Source organism: Aspergillus sclerotioniger (assembly GCF_003184525.1).
Source record: "Aspergillus sclerotioniger CBS 115572 chromosome Unknown BO94scaffold_6, whole genome shotgun sequence".
NCBI lineage: Eukaryota > Fungi > Ascomycota > Eurotiomycetes > Eurotiales > Aspergillaceae > Aspergillus > Aspergillus sclerotioniger.
The window spans coordinates 155,459-173,763 of record NW_020290996.1 but is presented as its reverse complement, the minus strand read 5'-3'; the positions used below and the strand labels follow the sequence as shown (position 1 = coordinate 173,763).

Sequence of the window (18,305 nt, the reverse complement as noted above, 5' to 3'; positions counted from 1 at the left end):
TGGCGACAATCTGATGGGATGACATGTTATAGAGAAGCTCTTCTCGATGAGGCAGCCCGTGATCACTCCACCTGGCCATGCCTTCATAGCCGGGACATGGCTGACCGCTGCAATGGCTTTTGACACAGACGTTGATTCCAGTCAGAGCCGTGCAGTCGTGATCAATGTGTTTGCATATTTAACCGACAGTGCCATTGCAACCGTCTCTCTCAAGCTCTTTGCTCGGGGCATGTTTCTAAGAATCTTGGTTGTGTTGACTTTTTCATCTTATTCTCGCTGGTCTATCGTTATCAGGTAGAGCTGACATTCAGGCACTGAGCATTATGCTGCCTCGTTCGTGTCATATTCAGTGAGACTCGGTCGGGGCCGACACAGCTGCAATCATAGCCGAGCATGGGATGGAGAGATATGTCCTGACAGCCAAATGGCAGATAATCGCATTATGTCACAATGCGGACATCCACCACGCTGGGGGTGTGCGTTATAACGGGGCTCACCTTGCTGTCTGCCAAGGTGACGATCATCAAAGCGAGGTATTTGCATCATACGAACCGTACTGATCCACGTGCGTCCATCCATATACCTATTCCCATTCTTATATCTAATCTGATGTTGGTAGTCAATGATGTGGTTTCCCTCGTCATTTTGTGGCTGCAAGTATCCCGCCTTCCACCATACGACGTCTAACTGTTTAAGATCGAGCAAAACGTGGTCATTGTGGCTGCCTGCATTCCCACCCTGCGTCCCTTCTTCCGCATCGCTTTTACCAAAGCTCCCGTTATGAGAAAAGCAGCTCGCGTACCCGGTCAGGATGGAATTTCCCTCCAATCCTAGGCATAGTATTTCGCAACGCCTTTCAACCGAATCGGAAATTGCTTTAGACGAGACACACCACGACAGAGAGCACCGTCAGCCATGATAGCATCTGGCGAACACAGAAGTGCACGTGGAGAGCGGCGAGGAGGATGCTCTGAGCCACACACCGAGATTGCGGAATTCGTGCCAGCCGAGTTGCGGTCAGCCCTATCCCGATGATGATCATGTTACAGTCCGACTACTCCAAGATCCAGGCATACCAACACAATACCATAATTCTACCCAATCACCCAGTGTGAAATCACCAATCCAAAAAATAACCCCACACATACCCACTAAACCCTACTTGGAACCCGACATCCGACTCCGACTAGTTCGGCCTCATCCACCAATACGAACCTCCATTGCTGCATCCACACCATGACTCACGATGACCCTTCCCCGCTATCATCAGCATAAGCAGCAGAATGACTCCTCCCCCTCGCCCCAGAAAATGTATATAAAATCCCTCCCGCAGGCTCAAAAAACAACCTCTCCCCATTTCATATTCTCTACCAAAACCCCCAACATAAAAGCCAAAATGACCTTCACAATCCGCCCCGCAACCGAACACGATGCCGCCGAGCTCGCAACCATCAACATCGCCAGTTTCCGGCACCAGCCATTCTGGAAAAACCTCTTCCCTTCCGCCACCAATTCCACCAAGGACATCACCACAGCCCTACCTTTGAAAACCGCCCGCTGTCTCTCTAAGCTCGCCGCCCCGGAAGTCCACGTCTTAGTGGCTACTGACACCACCACGGGCAAGATAATAGGATATGCTCGATGGGCATTTCCAGCCTCTGATAAGGAAACAAGCATCGTGGAGTTGTCCGCTGAGGGAAAGGAGTTGTTCGAGAAGCATGATAATGGAAAGGCATTTCCTGAGGATATGAGGAGGGATGTCTATGAGGCTTTTTGGAAGATGTTGAAGGATAAGAGTGAGGTTTTGGTGCAAGAGAAAGATTTTGGTATGTTTTTCTTTACCCTCCTTTTTGGGTGGGTTTGAAGGGAAGTTAGGGCTATGCTAATTGTTCATGTGTTTGTAGTATTGGAATTCCTGGCTACATTACCCGAAGCACAAGGCAAAGGAGTCGGAACGGCATTATTGAAGTGGGGTATTGAGCAGGCGGATAAGCGAAACGCGAGGGTTTATCTTGAGGCTACGGAGGATGGGTATGCGCTTTATAAGAAGTATGGGTGGGAGGATTTGGAGGTCATGGAGATGGACTTTGAGGAGTTTGGGGGCGCGGGGAGGCAGAAGTGGATTGCGATGATGAGGGGACGGGCCGGGGAGGGGGATGCTTAAGTTTAGTTAGTGAGTTGGTAGATTTTGTATAGGTGAGAGAAGTAATTTCTGTTGGTTATATATAAAAGGTTGGGTTTGGGATGGGATGGATGTATCTTGTTGATTGAGCTTGATTATATATATGATATGTTACACAAGGCGCTACACGAAATGATACATGCACGTCATGGCTACTAATTCGGACAACAAACGAAATCTCGCGTCGTTTGGGCCTTGGGAAAGTACATCTCGCTACTTCTGAAGTCCACATTCAAGTCCATTGTGTTGCGATGGTAGTATACAGGGATGGTTCTGCCATAAGCAATGACATCGGTTACGGCCTGGAACCCTCCCAATGAGAAAGGAATTGGCCATCATTCCCTCTAAGAGGCAGCCTCACCAGACCTTCTATCATACTGTTTTACCACCCTTTCACCTGTGACTGGACCTTTCAACCTGTCCCCCTAAAGAAATACCCCCAGCAATTCTCACCGTGAAATTATACGTAACCTCAATCCGAAAACATTTATGTAAATTACATAACTCATTCAGCTCAATGGCATCCTCAAGAACCGAACCAATAAAACCCATCTCCATCCGCCCTTCGCCTACGGTAGTCATGAGTCATACCTGACAGTCATCCGTGTGTTGAATAATCCACTATCTCATTGTGGTTTCTGTCATGGATGAACTTGGTAGAATAGAGTCTAGATATAGACTTCTACCATACGGCGTTTAAGTTGAAGTCATTGAAACTGCATATTTTACCCAATGATCCTTCCTATTCACATCACCTATCAACACCTATGTCAATCTACCTTCATCCATTGGGATACCCCCCTACCCACGATAATGCCACCACCTCTTCAAAACCTCCCACTCATCCGTCCTCTCCTCCGACTTAGGCAATTCCATCTCCAACTGCTCCCAAGTAATCCCCACCTCCGGAACGATAATCGTCGTCAACTTTTTCTCCATACCATTATATAGTAAGTGCACAATGTCGTCCCATGTCCGGGGCTCCAGGACTTTCACGACACTCCGCGTCAGGAGCGATCCCACGTAAAATTGGCCTTTATCGTGGGTTTGATTTTGTGAGGACTAGGGTGGGGCGTACGGGTTGTACCATGGCGATGGTTTGGTGGTTGGGTAGGTGGGTGTGTTGCTGTAGAGGGTGGGAGAGTAGGATGTACGGTCTGGGCGGTCAGGACCATGAGTGGTCTTGATGGGGCTGTGAGTCACCGTCTTTATATAGATGGAAGGCTATTCTGGATGGATGAACTATGTAGGATGATCCCGTTGATGCGATGAAGATTTTGCAAAGGCATCGGTGTCTCCTATCGAATGACTGCCCAGTCACGGGTTTGGTCAGGTGGTATCCGTCATGTAGATTTGCTTCTTTGTTTCCCCTCCTTTGACTTTCACTTCACAACGGCTCTTCCCTTATGTCTACAGGAGGTGATAGCATGCTGGTAGGTCTTGTGATCAGTTCATTGTTCACTGTCATTGTGATGACAATGCTAATCTGCTCTTTTTGTCTTTTTATCCATGCCCCAAGGCATAAGCGACAAAAACAAAGCCGGCTCTTCGGATACTCGACCCAATGAACAAACTGACGGGTCTTGAATGGGCCTAGATTCGTTCTCAGACGGCAGTTACCCGCAATACCAGTACGAGAACGCCTCATGGTTGAGGCCTGGGCCCGCTTCAAGCCACTGAGCAACTCATTCACGTCGAAGAGTGACCAAGCTTCAGACGATCTTCTCATTCAGACAATGGGATATTTAGGCACTTACGCCACAATATGCGGCGAGTGACACGCATGGAACATTTCCGGCCCTAGAAATAGATATTGTAATTTCGTGGCGCTTCTTATGGGATCAAATCATCAGAGCCTTCGATAACCCATGATAAAGAAACTAATTACAAGCATCTATCAACATCATCTATAGAATATCCACCATGCCTATGAAACTCAACCAAATCAATTCACCTCCCTACTCTCCCACATAGCTCCCTCACTTCTTCTCAATCTCCTCCAAAAACTCCAACAACCTCCGCGCAACAGCAGCCGGCTGCTCCTCCGGCAAAAAATGACCACAATCTTCAATCGCTCCCCCAGAAACATTAGTCGCAAAATTTTTCACAAACCCGATCATCCCCTCCCCAACCGAACCCGCACCACCCAAAGCCAAAACCGGAATATCAAGCTTCATCTTCGCAAACTCCAAATTCTGCTTCGAACTCATTTCATAAGCCCTATAATACTCAAACCCCCGACTCATCGCCCCGGGTCTCGAATAAGCCCGAATATACCGTTCAAATTGCTCCTTATGCACCCCATTCTTCCGAACCGTCTTCAAATTAAAAAACCAAGTCAACAGTTCCCTCTCACGCCCGGTCGTCAAAATCTCAGGTAATTCCGGCAACGCATTAAATGAGAATTGCCAAAGTCGGAGGTTGGTCTGATTGGACATGGGGAATTGAAACGGGGGTAGAAAACCCGGAACCGATGCGTCCAGGATACTGAGCGATTTGATCCTCGATTGGAATTGAGCAGCCCAGGGGTAAGAAATCCATCCTCCGACGTCGTGGCCAATTAGATGGTATGGTTTGTCTTTCAGGGTGTCGTGGATAGCTTCGGCCATGGTTTTGCTCACGTTCGCGGTATCATACCCGTTGATGGGAGCGGACGATTCACCTAAACCTGGGGGATCGAGAGCGAAGAATTGATAGTTTTTGGAAAGGGGCTCGAAGATATCGCTGAATGCTTCGGCGGTTTGGGGCCAGCCTGGAATGAGAATCACGGGGGGGCCTTGGCCGCCGATGATGGCGCGGATGCCGTGGAGGAGACGGGTGGTTTGGAATTTTGGTGTCATGGTGGGAGATGGAGACTTGAAGGAGGGTAATTCTGGTAGAGTAGTGTTCTAATCGTGTTAATTGGGGTGTTTGGGGGATTTATATCATTTTGTTGAGTCATTTGAGAGCCGCAACAGCGCTTCGCAAGTCTAGATTCGAGCCGCCTGGAAGTTCACACAGGGCTCCTGATTGGTCGAAACGCTTAACAATTGCGGGGTAGTAGAGATAGCCTCCTTAACTCAATGAGAATGAGATGAAAAGAGTAAAAGTGATCCACATTTGCCGGTTGATGTGGGGCTTCGGGACTCGGGCTTCGCCTCAGGCGAATTATTCGCGCGTCCGGTATATACTGTCTATGCTCTATGTTTTGTGGGTAAGGAAGAGATGTACAGAAAACTCGAAATCATATTCTATTTATCAGGTGCATTTGAACCTGGTTTCATTCAGTAAATGCTTAATGGAATCGAAACTTCCCCTTCCCGAATGATTAGGGCATCTCCGATAAGATGGAACGGACTGAAGCCAAGTTACATGTCTGACCACGTGGCGAACTTCATAGCATGTGGGGGATAATGACTACATTCTAGCACTTGCTTATGACTGCGTCTTATCATTCTGTGGAAGACCACTCAACAAGAAGGTTTAAGATCTACTCTTCCATCCCTGCGCAGCCCACAACAGGGCACAAAACGACAGAATCAGTTGTCCAGAGTATTGAATAACGTTGAGAAACGCCTTCTCTATGTAAGATTTGCCGGTCCGAACCCGTCTTAGTCAATCAATCAGCGTTTGTATTATACAGGCTATCTCACTCCAAAAAAACAATGACATAGCAGCGAGTAATAAGACCCTGATACTGGGTATTCTGAATGAAGTATTAACTTATTTTCTGGCCAGTTATTTCACAAGTATGGCCAGAGCTCCAGTTATAAGTCCAGTATGCAGAACGGCCGAAGCGTTTACTTTTATAACTTTATCTTAATCTGTCAGGCTTTGTTTCCAGATCCTCTCTTAAAGTGTCAGATTATGCAAGCATTTTAACTCTCAGTCCTATCTATTCTATGCGTCAGATCCAGTTCAAAAATATGAAATGAAATAAGTCCTCGTAAAGAAAAAAATTGTGCTAAAGTAACTTATATAGGGGATGCTACTTCCAGGAAGTACGTGTATAACCAAATTCTTTACCGATTTATCAATATTAAGTGATACATAGACAAATTGCGCGATCTTTTATTCTCGATGCGTCGTTAAGCGGAAGAATAGTTTTGTTGTCTGAAATAACGTTTTTTTAGGTCAATTAGAATATCTATATAGCCGTGTGGCACTAGCGGGATGTATGCAATAATTTGATAAGGCTGCTTAACTCGAATCTGGACAACTAGTGGTGTAAAGATAGTGATATTGGCTGATGTATGCACAGTCGATAGGATATGCGTTTTCCAATCATGTATAACCAGTAGTGAAAGGGTTCAGGTAGGCCCACCAACGAATATTAGCGCGGCTTTTTGTTCGTAACTGCTCTTGAGTAGTGGCAGCTGCGCGTAATGCATGTCTAGCATATGCAGAGCCGCTTTACTAACGAGAGGAGGGATTTGATTGGATTGCTACTACGGATACACTTCCATATTGAGCAACAAGATGTGAAAGTGATTGTGATGTGCAGTTCAGGAAGGCTAGCCCGGACAAGGATGTCTGGCTGTCATGGGTCTAGCAGACTCGAGGATGGGGATTTACCTTGGGGATCTCTCTTTCGTAGGCCGCAAAATGTCCTTAGAGACTTCAATAGCAGGGAAATCCGACTATAATCGTGTCAGAGTCATGGAATCGAAGTTCGTTTCTAAGTTAGATGGAATGTAGATATTGACGGTCATGCTACAATGGGTTTCGATATTGGATGTAGTTAAATGATGCTCTTTTCAGGTTTTGAACGGAATGCTCAAACTGAGATGAAGCATTCAAGGTACACGCGAGCTATTTCTTGTAGAGAGTGTACTATATGAACAACTACACCCCGACATTGAAGAAGACTTCACATCACCACGCACACACACCATCATTTCGGCCACCTTCGACGGTACATCACCACACCGGTTGACACCATCCCGATACACAACACAGTGGCCGGAGAATCAACCAGGCAACCTGCCATGGAGCTGTCAGGACCGCCATGATCAACGACTCCTCAAGAACCCACGCGGGGGGGCATCTTAATCGGGATAACCTCCTGGAGAGGGCCGATCTGATTGGCCAGGTCGTGTTGAGGTGGACGGGTGGGACCGCCAAGGAGGGGCCTTTTTGTGGGCCAGACAGCATGAGTGAAAATGACTCATGCTTGCCTGGCCCCACTGTCAGGCCCGAGCAATGTCTTGGCGGGTGTGGTTTAGATGCCCCCAATCTCAGGCAGAACTGTCTCATTTGCAATCATCTCGACTCACCATCGACTCATTATGGTGGAGCATGATGGATTGTGATGCAGCATGAGGCACTGTGATGGGGATATGAGTCGGCTTCAAAAATGAATGGGTACATAAGAACGTAGTTACAGAACAGAGTAGATACATTTTATCGTCTATCAAGATTCTCCAGTTGAATCTGTCTTGATCTATAACCCTCTCAACACGACACCCATTCCTAATCTCCACTGCATCCAGTAAGTTAAGTAGCTAGCCTCCCGTCCACTAGCGTGCACGCGGCAAGATGAAGACACTCCCCTATCGCTGACATGCTCCGCATTCTGAGGCACTTGGAAAGATGAAAAAGGAAGAACTTTTCCAAGGGTTCCGGGCCGACATCATCTGACTTGCCAGCTCGTGTTGAGGTGTTGATGTTTTGATCTCTGGTGGATACTGCTAACACCGGCGATGCATACTAGGCGATTTTTCGATGTCGGAGGTTCGTGGAGGAAAGATGAGCCATAATGACGAGGGTACATAGAGGGACGACTGCGCGGGTTCAGTTACCATGTAGATTCTTTTTCATTGTCATTGTATAATAACCGATCCGTGATTATTATTATATCTTCCAATCCAATGGCCTCAATAAAAGGGACTGGACTAAAATTGCGGCGGTCCACCCGATTGACTAAACCGCAAACGGTAACCGCCCCCTCGATCGGGGGCTTATAAACCGAGAGTCTCCCCGTCCTTCATCAACTTCTCCTTCTCCTTCTCATCCTACCTCGCCTCGGCGTAAGCGTTTTTCTCTCCCTTCTCCCCGTTCCGGCTCTTCCGGGTCCAAGGACCCGGCTACAAGTATACAAGGATGGCTGTCACTGCAATCACCATGCACGACGCCCGCCAGACCTCCGCGTTCATCTACACGGAGCGAGAAGCCGCCGACGTTTGATTACCAGCACCACTACCAGCACCTTCAACAACCACCTCATTACTCTGATCCGTTTTATCTTCCTCCCGAATTCCATCCTATCCCGCAACTTGCATTCTCTGATTTCGACCTCTCCTCGTCAGCGGCCTTTCCTCCCGTTGACACATCCCTGTTCTATGAATCCCCCGATACCTCCCTACCTGGGTCCGCCTTGTCCAGTCTGAGCGATAGCAGTTATCAAGATCAGATCATTGGCTTCGACCCTTCTTGCGCGCCTCTGCCCCCTCTCATTCCAGTTACTGCGGCTGATCCGGACCCGATCGACGCTTTGCTCAGTTCGCCGGACTCGTTGAATCTTTTCCAATCACCCAGTGTTCAATCAGCTCCAGGTACCTCCCTTCCCCTCATACATGGTATATGACATAGCTAACTGGACAGAATTCTCCGAACCCTCCCCACCTCAAATGCCCGCAGTCAGCAACACTGCATCCCCTCTCAACCTGTCTCGAGCAGACACCCCCAAAGAGACTCCGAACCGTGTCAAGAAACGCGAACTCAACACCATGGCTGCTCGTCGGTATCGTCAGCGCCGCCTGGATCGGATGAATCAGTTGGAGGAAGAGCTCGAGGCGATCAAGCGGGAACGAGATGAGTTGAAGATGCGGGTTTCCAAGTTGGAGGGGGAAACGGAGGCTTTGCGAAGTATGGTGAAGGGGCAGAAGTAATTCAATTTTACACAAGTATACCTTCCAGTGTAGATTGGTGTAGCAATATTCCGCAGTCCAATGTGTGATACGTATTCCTGAGGTGCTTGACGCCACCCCCTAAACGGTAGACCAATCACACCCCCCCGCTTATCTCGGCCTGGTTCCTTATCGGTCATATCTCTCCCGCTACACTCCCGCATTGATAAGCAGTGCCACGTTAAAGCATCATTTATCCGCCCTTGGCCATCATTGACACTGCTTACCCACTCTTTACAATTCTAAGTCTCACCTTCTCTTATAAATATCATTCTAAACTTTCGTAACTACTTCTTGAAGATAATTATTTTTAGATAAAAGTCCAACAATTAATATTACCAAATCATCTCCTCCTTGCCTAAGTAAATATACATCCAACGCAAATTAGATACGAAGATCTCGACGGACAATCTCTTTAACCATTGCCTCAATAGCCAGTGAGGTACCCGGCAGCTAGCTCGCTTTAGTCTATTACATGATTCGCGTATGTTGTCTGATTATTATATGCTGCATAGTAGTTAGGTTATCCAAATATGGAGAACTATATCTAGTCCGTCTCATGTACAGACCAAGACTGGTGCAGACGTCATGGCGTCTCTTCCACGTTATACACCAACTTCTGCCCACTGACCTTCCCATCCTTCATGGCCTGCAAACCCTCCAAAACCCCCTGCAACCCCCCCGCTCCCACCTTGGCCGGATGAGGCTTGATCTTGCCCTCGGCCAGCAGGACGGCCGCCTTGCTCATAAAATCAGCCGCAAACTCCCGATCCTCGGGCTTGGCCGGGAGGACCCGACTGCCTGTGTCAAAGTCCTCGCCAAAGGCCGTATAGCCCAAAGTGAAGCCGTTTTCCACATCGTCGCGATCCACCGCCTCGTACACGATGGCCGAATAGTGACCACCTTGGCTGGAAATCACTTGGCCGCAGAAGTCAGATCCGCCGACCGTGTCAAACACCAGTTTTAGCCCATCTTGGGTATACTCCTTGATGGCCTGGATGGCACCGGGGTCCTTGTAGTCGAAGACAGCATCGGCCCCAAGACTCTTGACGAGATCGAAGTTCTGCTTCGAGCAGGTCGTCAAGACAGTGTATCCCGACAACTTGGCATACTGGATGGCCAGGGTACCTGTCGCTGTGGAGCCTCCATAGATCAGAAGCAACTCGGGTTTGGTGAGCGGCGCGTCGGGGGGTGCAAGCCTCAGGCTCTGGTATAATCCCTGACCGACGGTGATGGTTCCCAGGCCGAGAGTCGCCGCCTCCTGGAAGCTGAGACGGTCGGGAATCACAATCTGCAGATCGGCTTTGGGGATACAGTACTCGGCAAAGGCGCCACTGTCCGGGTTGTTGAGCTTGCAGCCCTGCACCCAGCCGCAGACGCGGTCTCCTTTGCGGAACTGCTTCTTGGCGTTTTTGCCGACTTCTTCCACGATACCAGAGAAATCGTTTCCGATGACGAGACCAGGGGGTCCCCGGTCAGCGCTCTTCCAGTCGGTCGGGTTCAGAGCCACGCTGACTGTCTTGACCAAAAGGCCGTCATCTAGCAACGTAGGGAGGGGTCGAGGGACCACATTGCGGGCGCCGCGCGCCGTGATTGCCACTGCTTTTTGCATGATGTGGGAGTTACAAAGAGGGTGTTAGATGGAGATCTACGAAAGCGCGGGGATGAGGGGTATAAATGGTTACATTGCCTTGCTGGGGTCACGTCATGCAGCATTCTTGCAGGGGGCAGCTCAGCTCAGCTGATAAACGACATTATTAATAATCCGGGATTATTAATCCCCTCCGATCCGAGGCCCGTGCTTTGTCGATTCTCCGCCAACATGTCTCCATTCTTTCTTTTACACTACTCTCTGATGTAGATATTCTCTCCCGTTCATTCCTTGCATGTCTGTCCGACCCAATGCTATCCCCGGCATCGCCAACATCTCCCAGCCATCGCCGGGCATGACCCCTCCACGCGAGCGGGTCCCCCGAGCCTGTGAACATTGCCGGGCCCGCAAAATCAAATGCAACGGTCAGCGGCCGTGCCACGCGTGTGCCCGCCATCCCGAGCGATGTCTGTATCGGCCGGGGAGCATCCGCCAGCGGAAGTCCCGTCGGGCCCCGGACCCGGCGCGGCCCCCAGCCCTACTGCCCTTACCGGCCACCCAATCCCCCACTACTCCCAGTGACTGGTCAAACGCCAGTCTGAGCGATGATCCCATTCAGTATAAACGTCATCATGAGCTTCGTGCCGGTATTGGCGTGCAAAATCCAGAGACGGGGGCTTTTCAGTTCTATGGTATGACCCCCCACCTCTTTTCATCTGGTCTCCACTAACCAAGTAGGTCCCTCTTCTGGATTCTGCTTCATCCATCGGGTGTACCAGCGCATCAAGCAGGGCTCCTCCTGCGAGCCACTGCTCGCTCGTCGCAGCGGCGCCATTCCCGATGCCATCCAACGGTTTGGGATGGAGCGCTTCATGTTCGCCCGGACGGGAGACTCGGATCCGCGACGGACCCAATGGCCGTCGGAGATGTTTCTCCCCCGGGAGCTGGGCGACCAGTTTATCGAAGCGTATTTCCGGGTCATGCATCCGCAAATTCCCGTCCTGATCCAGTCGGAAATTGTCGATGCGTGGACCCAGATGTGGGAGTCGCCGGTGCGCGACCGTGGGGTCAAAAACCAGGATATCCTGTTCATGGTGCTGGCCATCGGGGCACGCGTCGCCAATCTCAAGGGAAAGCAATCAGCAAGCAGCGTCGAAGCGTGGGCCGAGTATTTCTCCAGTCGAGTGTCCGAGGGGCCCATCTTTCTGCAAGAACCGAGTATCCGGGGCGTGCATATGATGCTGTTGAAGGTGCGTCACTCCTTGTTTGATCTCACCTGCTAACATATTGCCAGTCAATGTATGCGTTGCAAATGATGCGTCAAAACGATGCCTATCTCTATCTAGGCCATGCCACCCGCACCTGTCTGGTATTGGGGCTGCACCGCTCTCAAGTCACCGACGGTCGCGATCCCAACATGCACCGGCTGCGGTTGACCTTTTGGACGACCTTTTTCTGCGAGCGCATCTCCTCGCTGTATATGGGTCGTCCGTCCAGCCTGGCCGACCGGCAGATCGACACAGCCTATCCCGAGGACCTCACGTATCCCTCGGATGGCTCCCACGCGCCCATGCAGGAGTGCGCATTCATCCGCGCCATGGCCGAGATCTCCAAACTGGCCGACCGCGTCTCCATCGAGATCTACTCTCCCGCCAGCATCAAATGTATGGCCGACCTGGCCAAGCTCAACCAAACCAGTCTGGAATGCGACGCTGCCCTGCAAGCCATCAACCCAACATTACCCTCCTACCTACACTTCTTCGACGACGGCGTCCCGATCGGCGAGCCCTGGCAAGAAATCCAGCGCTTGAGCATTGGATTCTGCTACTATGTCGTGCGCATGCTCCTCTACCGTCCTGCCCTCGTCCTCACCACCTTCTTCTCCTCCGTCAGCGAAGCCCAAACCGCCACCGGCTGCGCGGAACTCCAAGCCTGCATCAACGCCTCCACCTCGGCTGCCTGTAATCTAATCCATCTGGCCCACGACGTCTACTTCCGTCGCTTCCCCGACATTCGCTACGACGGGGCATTAGCCTCGTTTCTGATCTCCGCGTGTCTCACATTACTCTACAACGTGCTGAATCTAGGCACTGACCCGGAACGCGCCCGGAAAACATTCACCGTTATCGAAAAAGCCATCAAATGCTTAGATGAGATTGAACACACTGGGTACACTTCCGGCAAAGCATTAAGCTTGGATCTGATGAAGGTTGCCAAGCAGGCGGTCTACGCGGCGGATCCGGTGGTGGATACGAATCAGGTCTTGATGGATGAGTTTCCGTGGTTAGAGTATGTTTTCTCCCTTTGTTGCTGGTTTATGCTGACTGGATAGGGATTGGGCGTCTGCGGTGGCTAGAGAGGGGAATCTCGATCCGTCCCTGTATGCGCTCCCTCAGGCGGAAATGCCGGTTATCGGGGCGTTGGAGGGCAATGGGGCCGGTTGGATTGAGTCGGAGGGTAATTATTTGTGGGCGGGGAATGGATTTGCTCCGAATTCCATGCCGGGGTGCTTCTTCTAGGGGGATACAAACACAAAATAGAGCAGGGATAGACAGCACAGACACAATAGATTAATCCCCAACCGGCGCTTATTCCAACTCTATCTCAGCGCCACGTTGGGGTCGGTGAAACGTTGCACTGCGTCCGTTCAGCCCTAACCAAGTCTCCTCCAATGCAGACTCTGTCTTAACCGCCAGGAATCCTGGCGCGGTCCGAGCTCCATGGCGAGCCCCATCGCGAGGTATATCTACACCGGCATTGACCACGCATTCCTTCCCCTCATCAAATTCCCAATGTCCAATTCTACTACCCGGCCCGTCCCGGGGACCCATCATCTCATCTACCTCCTCCTTATCATCCCTACTGGTCTCAGCATCACCGTCCTCCTCAGCGACTCCCGCCGTTGGACCTTGACTGGTGACCTCTACACCTTCATCAACACGTACCGAACCTCTGTCCAAACCGCCATTCAAATCCTAGCCACGCTCCTCGGCACCATCCAGCTGGTAACCATCTGCCGGCTCATCAACAATGCCACCCGCATCCTGTTCACCCGTCCCACGCACCACACCACCCTCAACCACCTAGCCCTATGGTCCTCTCTCTCCACCCCGACCACCAACTTCTCCCTCCCATTGCCTCAAATCCTCCTAACCCTCATCCTGGCCAATCTCTCCGCTGTGCTGTCCGCCCTCTGGACCGGCGCCCTCACTCCAACCTCTGCCACTACCACCACCAACACCACCATCCACATTCCCTCCTATGCCAACCGCTCCTTCATCAAAGAATACCCTTCCCAGATTGACAACACCGGTCCCTCCCTGCGCACTACACACGGCTACTTTACCTACTCCGTGGGAGTCGGCCTCCTCACCTCGCTCGTCTCCTCCGCCAGCTCTGCCTCCCCTCTCACCGGCACCCTGCGCAACCGCACACACTCCAAACTCGACTCCACCGGCTACACCTACACCGGACGCTCCTACGGCGTCGGGGCCCCTGTCGGCCTCACCGACTCGTCCGTCTCTCTCTACCCCTGGGCCTCCAATTACACCTACCGCGAACGGGGCTACGACGCCCAAATCAGCTGCATCTACAACGCCTCCTCTCTCTTCATCCTGCAAGACACCTACTACAACGCCCTCTTCGACGCCCGCGGCCCCCTCCCAGACAGTAACAGCTCTTCGGGCGAATACTCCGTCTACACGGGCTGGTCCACCGACACCATCGTAGCCTTAGGAGTGGCCAGCGATCCCATCGCATACACCAAATCCCGCTACGTGGCTGCCGCGGCGGGCGAGTCCTACCTCGCTCTCAACGCCAGTCAATGTGTCGTTACGTTCATCCCAACGTGGTTTCAAGTCTCCGTTGCCGTAAAGGACAAAGAGATCTACGTCTCCAGAATTAACTCCTCCTCCCTCGACCCCTCAGAAAAACAGGATGAGATAGATATCGACCCCACCAACCGCACCATCCACGTCGCCATGCGCCAACTCGAACTCATCTCCAACGACCTCACCTCCTTCTACCGCTCTACTCTGGGCGATGCCTTCAATACCAGTATCGCCGATTACACCACCAACGTCAACTCATCCTCTATCTCTAATACCACCGCCGCTTTAACCGGGATTAAGAACGCATATATCTCCCTCGTCGACGACATCTTGGAATCATATGCCGCTGCGCAACTCGTCGTCGGGAACTTTACCGCCCCGGCAACGGCCACGGTCACTATCGATGCCCTGCGTCTTGGATCGAGGGTATATATCGTTGCGGTGTTTGTGGTTAGTCTTGTTGTGGTGGGAGTTGTGGGTGTTGAAGCGGCAAGAACGAGAGGGTGGAGGGGTCTTCCCGGGTTTGATTTTCTCGATGGGAGGATGTTGGTGCTGGGGGCGGCGAATGGAGGGAGGGGAATTGCGGAGAGGGCGGCGGAACGGGGATGGAGAAGTACAGGGGGGATTGGAGTGCGGTTGGTGGGGGTGGGGAGGCAGGGGTGGGCATTGGTTTGGGGGGAGAGACTTGATAAGTCGAGAAGAAAGGGGGAGAAGGAGAAGTTAGGGCATGCACAGGGGAGGGGGAGGAGGGGATCGCAGGAGACGTTGGTGGATGGGTGGATTTGATTCCTGCTTTTCCCCACTTGCATGCCCTGATTTGATGCCCTTGTGGTAGTTATAACGACAATCAAACAAATTCAGCCCATATTCTGTCACCATCGATCACTCCACACCCTATATAAAGTCAAAGCTGAACTTGAGGCTCAGAATGGAGTTGTACATGGGATTGTAGTGTCAATTCATGGCGACACCAACCCTGTATATCTCATGACGCATCGATTGCTTGACCTTCTCTGGCTCAACGGAAGACCAGTTAACTGATTTACCCTCGACACAATCACTTATGTCATCTTCCAACGCCACCCACGCCAGTGCAAAGTCAATTCAGGTGTCCAGCCCTAAGACAGGGCAGGTGTTGTGACACTGGCCATAGAGTAAGAATATACTTTGTGCCATTTATCATCGCTTACTTTCTAGACCTTAGCTGCACATTCAGTCTTTTCTACCCACTCCCCATAAATTTATCTCCAGGTCATGTTTATGAAGCATCTGACTAGCCAGAAGGTAGACGTTGTGCTAGTGGTCGAAGTAAGTTCTTACGGGAGGAGAAAATATATCCAATGAAGCACATCCGTGGAGATCAATGAATGGATTTCTAACTCAATTTTGACTCTCGAAAAACTCTACATGACAGCAGCACCATCACCCATTCCCTTCCTCAACTCGTACATAAAACCCGGTGCATACATTCCCATCTACCATTCCCCATCCACACATCACCACTCCTCCCATTTCCTCTACAATTCACAATGCATCCTCACTTCACCACCACCATCTCCATCTGGCTCTCATCCACCACCACAGCCCTCACCTACAGCATCCCCTCCAACCTAGCCCAAATCTACAACGACCACAAGGTCCCTCCCCTAACCCTCCCCCACTACTCCCCCACTAACCAGTACAGTCCACCCACTGCACCAAACCCCTCGCCACCGGCTTCACCGACGGCCAAACCAGCTCCCCCACTTTCACCTACTGCGGGGACATCCCCAACGCCATCTTCCTGCACAGCAGCAGCAACCAATACGACAACATGGACATTGATTGTGACGGGACCAACCCTAACAGCGGCAACTGCGGGAATGATCCCTCCATCCAACCCCAAACTACCTTCCAAGATCAGGTCAGTCAATATGGGATTAGTGATCTAGACGCGAATGTCCATCCGTATGTGGTATTCGGGAATACGGACTTTGATCCCCAGGGGAGTGGGATGGAGCCGTTGAGCGTTATGGCTGTTGTTTGTGGGGGGGAGGTGGTGAGTTATTCCTCTTCGGGGGATGTGTGAGGTTACTAATAGGGTTTGGGGACAGGTATATGGAATCTGGGGCGATACGAACGGCGGTGACGCGACAGGGGAAGCGTCAATAGCCCTAGCGGAATTATGTTCCCCTGGTACAGGCATCACCGGGGATAATGGCCATACGGCGGACGATGTAATGTATATAGGATTCACGGGAAAGGAGGCAATTCCGGGAAATACAGCGGATTGGATGGCTGGGAATAAGGAGGATTTTGAGGATAGTATTAGGGGCATTGGGGAGAGGTTGGTTGGTGGGTTGGTTTCTTAGTCAGACGAATGAATGGCTTCACCCGATGTACTTATGGAATATCCCTAGTGAAGAGCCTGGATATGAATGAAGATACAGAATGGGTTTCTGGAACTTCACTTGTTTCATGCCTGGGTATATAGGGTGCTTCCGTCTGTTCGTGATTTTCCGTGAGAGTGTATGTTGATTTCTGGGATTTTCCATGCCCACTGTGGGTGGTTGTCTTGAGTATAAATTTGGATCGAGTCCGCTGGTTTTTTCTTCTTGAGACATCATACCAACTATGCCTATGCCTTTTCTATAACTCGTTCTATATACCCAAGTGGTTTAAGCCATTGGCCAGGACCGACGGTCGCCATGGTCAACTAAAGGTTCTATCTCAGGCCTCAACTTATATAACGGAAGACATCTGAAACCCTAAGGGCTACCAATTTGGTAACTCCCCATACGAAAAGACCACAATGACTGCTCTTGTTGATCTATCGCTGGAAATCCTAGCCATGGTGGCGGGAACTCGATAATGAAGAACTTATCAAGGTCCATCGCAAGTATGTTATTACCTACAGCCTTTGCATCTTGCGTAAGTCATTCTCAGGAATGCAGACAATCGCTAATGATACCTGCCTACAGACATAATTATCCCATTCTCGTTCACAGTCATCTGCATGTCCTCGACTAGATCCAATCGACAGCCGTCTCTGATTCAATGAAATTCGTTTCCCTCTGCAGACGATCCTTGTCACGGCCATTGGATTGCACCTCGTATGGTACGAAATAATAGTGTCAATACAGCAGAAGTCATCATTCTCTCTTCTCCGTCGATTCCACCGCAGTAACCATCTTATCAACACTGCAACCGGACTCGACTCTACAACTATCGGAAACATGATATATATGGTTGCTTCTTCATGGGCACGCGCACATCGCCTCTATCAGAGCTTATGTCTCTGATTCATCGCCTGGATGAGATCATTTTTCTGTAGACCTGTGGAAACTTACACCGGCCATGAGATTGCCTATGCATGCACGAAGTGATCCCTATTTTGGAAGATGCCTGGATATAAGGCCGTCTGAGATATTACCTCATCATCGTACTGAAACCTGCGTCTCAGACAATGCACGTCGAATTTATACAATACCGTCGGGCTATGAGCCGGGCTCATACTACAGACAGTGCGAAGCTACCTCGCAACATGCTGCGCTGTTACTTCTCAAGATAGTCTACCAATCCACCATGGAACCCTCGGAGGCCTGCCTCAACCTGACGATGTCATCTGGATGTGACCTCTACCATTTCCTCATGCATCTGATCGCTTCACTTGAGCAGCTGATCAACATACAGCGTCAATAATACGCCAAGGAACCCCGAAAGCCAATATACATAACCTCCAGACCCGAATATGGCCATTTGATACCATCCTTCGGATACATCGCAAAGACAGCCCACGGGGGTATTCACTCCGCCAGGGATTTGAGACAGACGAT

The 18,305-nt window shown here is 50.7% G+C and overlaps 7 protein-coding genes across 7 annotated transcripts; 5 read left to right on the top strand and 2 right to left on the bottom strand.

The window, feature by feature from the left end:
- The first annotated feature begins 1,146 nt into the window (after nucleotides 1-1,146).
- Nucleotides 1,147-2,419, top strand: BO94DRAFT_532350 (GNAT family N-acetyltransferase). The gene is made up of 2 exons (XM_025611106.1): nucleotides 1,147-1,826; nucleotides 1,905-2,419. The coding sequence occupies exons 1-2, from the start codon at nucleotides 1,247-1,249 to the stop codon at nucleotides 2,162-2,164; spliced, it is 840 nt and encodes a 279-aa protein (XP_025470185.1). The 5' UTR covers nucleotides 1,147-1,246; the 3' UTR covers nucleotides 2,165-2,419.
- A 1,561-nt stretch (nucleotides 2,420-3,980) lies between these two features.
- BO94DRAFT_532349 (alpha/beta fold hydrolase) lies at nucleotides 3,981-5,086 on the bottom strand. The gene has a single exon (XM_025611105.1). The coding sequence runs from the start codon at nucleotides 5,020-5,022 to the stop codon at nucleotides 4,162-4,164; it is 861 nt and encodes a 286-aa protein (XP_025470184.1). The 5' UTR covers nucleotides 5,023-5,086; the 3' UTR covers nucleotides 3,981-4,161.
- A 2,945-nt stretch (nucleotides 5,087-8,031) lies between these two features.
- On the top strand, nucleotides 8,032-9,051 carry BO94DRAFT_572873 (bZIP transcription factor JlbA/IDI-4; the record flags this gene model as incomplete). Its single annotated transcript, XM_025614945.1, has 3 exons — nucleotides 8,032-8,097; nucleotides 8,196-8,715; nucleotides 8,753-9,051. The coding sequence occupies 3 exons, from the start codon at nucleotides 8,032-8,034 to the stop codon at nucleotides 9,049-9,051; spliced, it is 885 nt and encodes a 294-aa protein (XP_025470183.1).
- Nucleotides 9,052-9,416: 365 nt separating this feature from the next.
- On the bottom strand, nucleotides 9,417-10,707 carry BO94DRAFT_532347 (zinc-binding alcohol dehydrogenase family protein). Its single transcript, XM_025611104.1, has one exon. It carries the CDS (start codon nucleotides 10,679-10,681, stop codon nucleotides 9,656-9,658), a length of 1,026 nt encoding a protein of 341 aa, XP_025470182.1. The 5' UTR covers nucleotides 10,682-10,707; the 3' UTR covers nucleotides 9,417-9,655.
- Nucleotides 10,708-10,908: 201 nt separating this feature from the next.
- Nucleotides 10,909-13,400, top strand: BO94DRAFT_621821 (Zn(II)2Cys6 transcription factor). The gene is made up of 4 exons (XM_025617022.1): nucleotides 10,909-11,352; nucleotides 11,399-11,910; nucleotides 11,955-12,949; nucleotides 12,993-13,400. Exons 1-4 carry the CDS (start codon nucleotides 10,956-10,958, stop codon nucleotides 13,177-13,179), a joined length of 2,091 nt encoding a protein of 696 aa, XP_025470181.1. The 5' UTR covers nucleotides 10,909-10,955; the 3' UTR covers nucleotides 13,180-13,400.
- Nucleotides 13,401-13,452: 52 nt separating this feature from the next.
- BO94DRAFT_510914 (uncharacterized protein) lies at nucleotides 13,453-15,618 on the top strand (the record flags this gene model as incomplete). Its single annotated transcript, XM_025609747.1, has 1 exon — nucleotides 13,453-15,618. The coding sequence occupies one exon, from the start codon at nucleotides 13,453-13,455 to the stop codon at nucleotides 15,274-15,276; it is 1,824 nt and encodes a 607-aa protein (XP_025470180.1). The 3' UTR covers nucleotides 15,277-15,618.
- Nucleotides 15,619-15,849: 231 nt separating this feature from the next.
- BO94DRAFT_614492 (glycoside hydrolase family 75 protein) lies at nucleotides 15,850-16,925 on the top strand. Its single transcript, XM_025616740.1, has 3 exons — nucleotides 15,850-16,127; nucleotides 16,175-16,528; nucleotides 16,584-16,925. The coding sequence occupies exons 1-3, from the start codon at nucleotides 16,020-16,022 to the stop codon at nucleotides 16,839-16,841; spliced, it is 720 nt and encodes a 239-aa protein (XP_025470179.1). The 5' UTR covers nucleotides 15,850-16,019; the 3' UTR covers nucleotides 16,842-16,925.
- The last annotated feature ends 1,380 nt before the right edge of the window (nucleotides 16,926-18,305 follow it).

Excerpts from the sequence above, each read along its gene's own strand:
- BO94DRAFT_532349 (XM_025611105.1), bottom strand. The coding sequence starts at position 5,022 with ATGACACCAAAATTCCAAACCACCCGTCTCCTCCACGGCATCCGCGCC.
- BO94DRAFT_614492 (XM_025616740.1), top strand. The coding sequence starts at position 16,020 with ATGCATCCTCACTTCACCACCACCATCTCCATCTGGCTCTCATCCACC. Across the intron at positions 16,128-16,174 it reads AAATCTACAACGACCACAAG|TCCACCCACTGCACCAAACC; the intron begins GTCCCTCCCCTA and ends TAACCAGTACAG. Across the intron at positions 16,529-16,583 it reads TTGTTTGTGGGGGGGAGGTG|GTATATGGAATCTGGGGCGA; the intron begins GTGAGTTATTCC and ends GTTTGGGGACAG.
- BO94DRAFT_532350 (XM_025611106.1), top strand. The coding sequence starts at position 1,247 with ATGACCCTTCCCCGCTATCATCAGCATAAGCAGCAGAATGACTCCTCC. Across the intron at positions 1,827-1,904 it reads GGTGCAAGAGAAAGATTTTG|TATTGGAATTCCTGGCTACA; the intron begins GTATGTTTTTCT and ends ATGTGTTTGTAG.
- BO94DRAFT_621821 (XM_025617022.1), top strand. The coding sequence starts at position 10,956 with ATGTCTGTCCGACCCAATGCTATCCCCGGCATCGCCAACATCTCCCAG. Across the intron at positions 11,353-11,398 it reads GGGGGCTTTTCAGTTCTATG|GTCCCTCTTCTGGATTCTGC; the intron begins GTATGACCCCCC and ends CTAACCAAGTAG. Across the intron at positions 12,950-12,992 it reads GATGAGTTTCCGTGGTTAGA|GGATTGGGCGTCTGCGGTGG; the intron begins GTATGTTTTCTC and ends CTGACTGGATAG.
- BO94DRAFT_532347 (XM_025611104.1), bottom strand. The coding sequence starts at position 10,681 with ATGCAAAAAGCAGTGGCAATCACGGCGCGCGGCGCCCGCAATGTGGTC.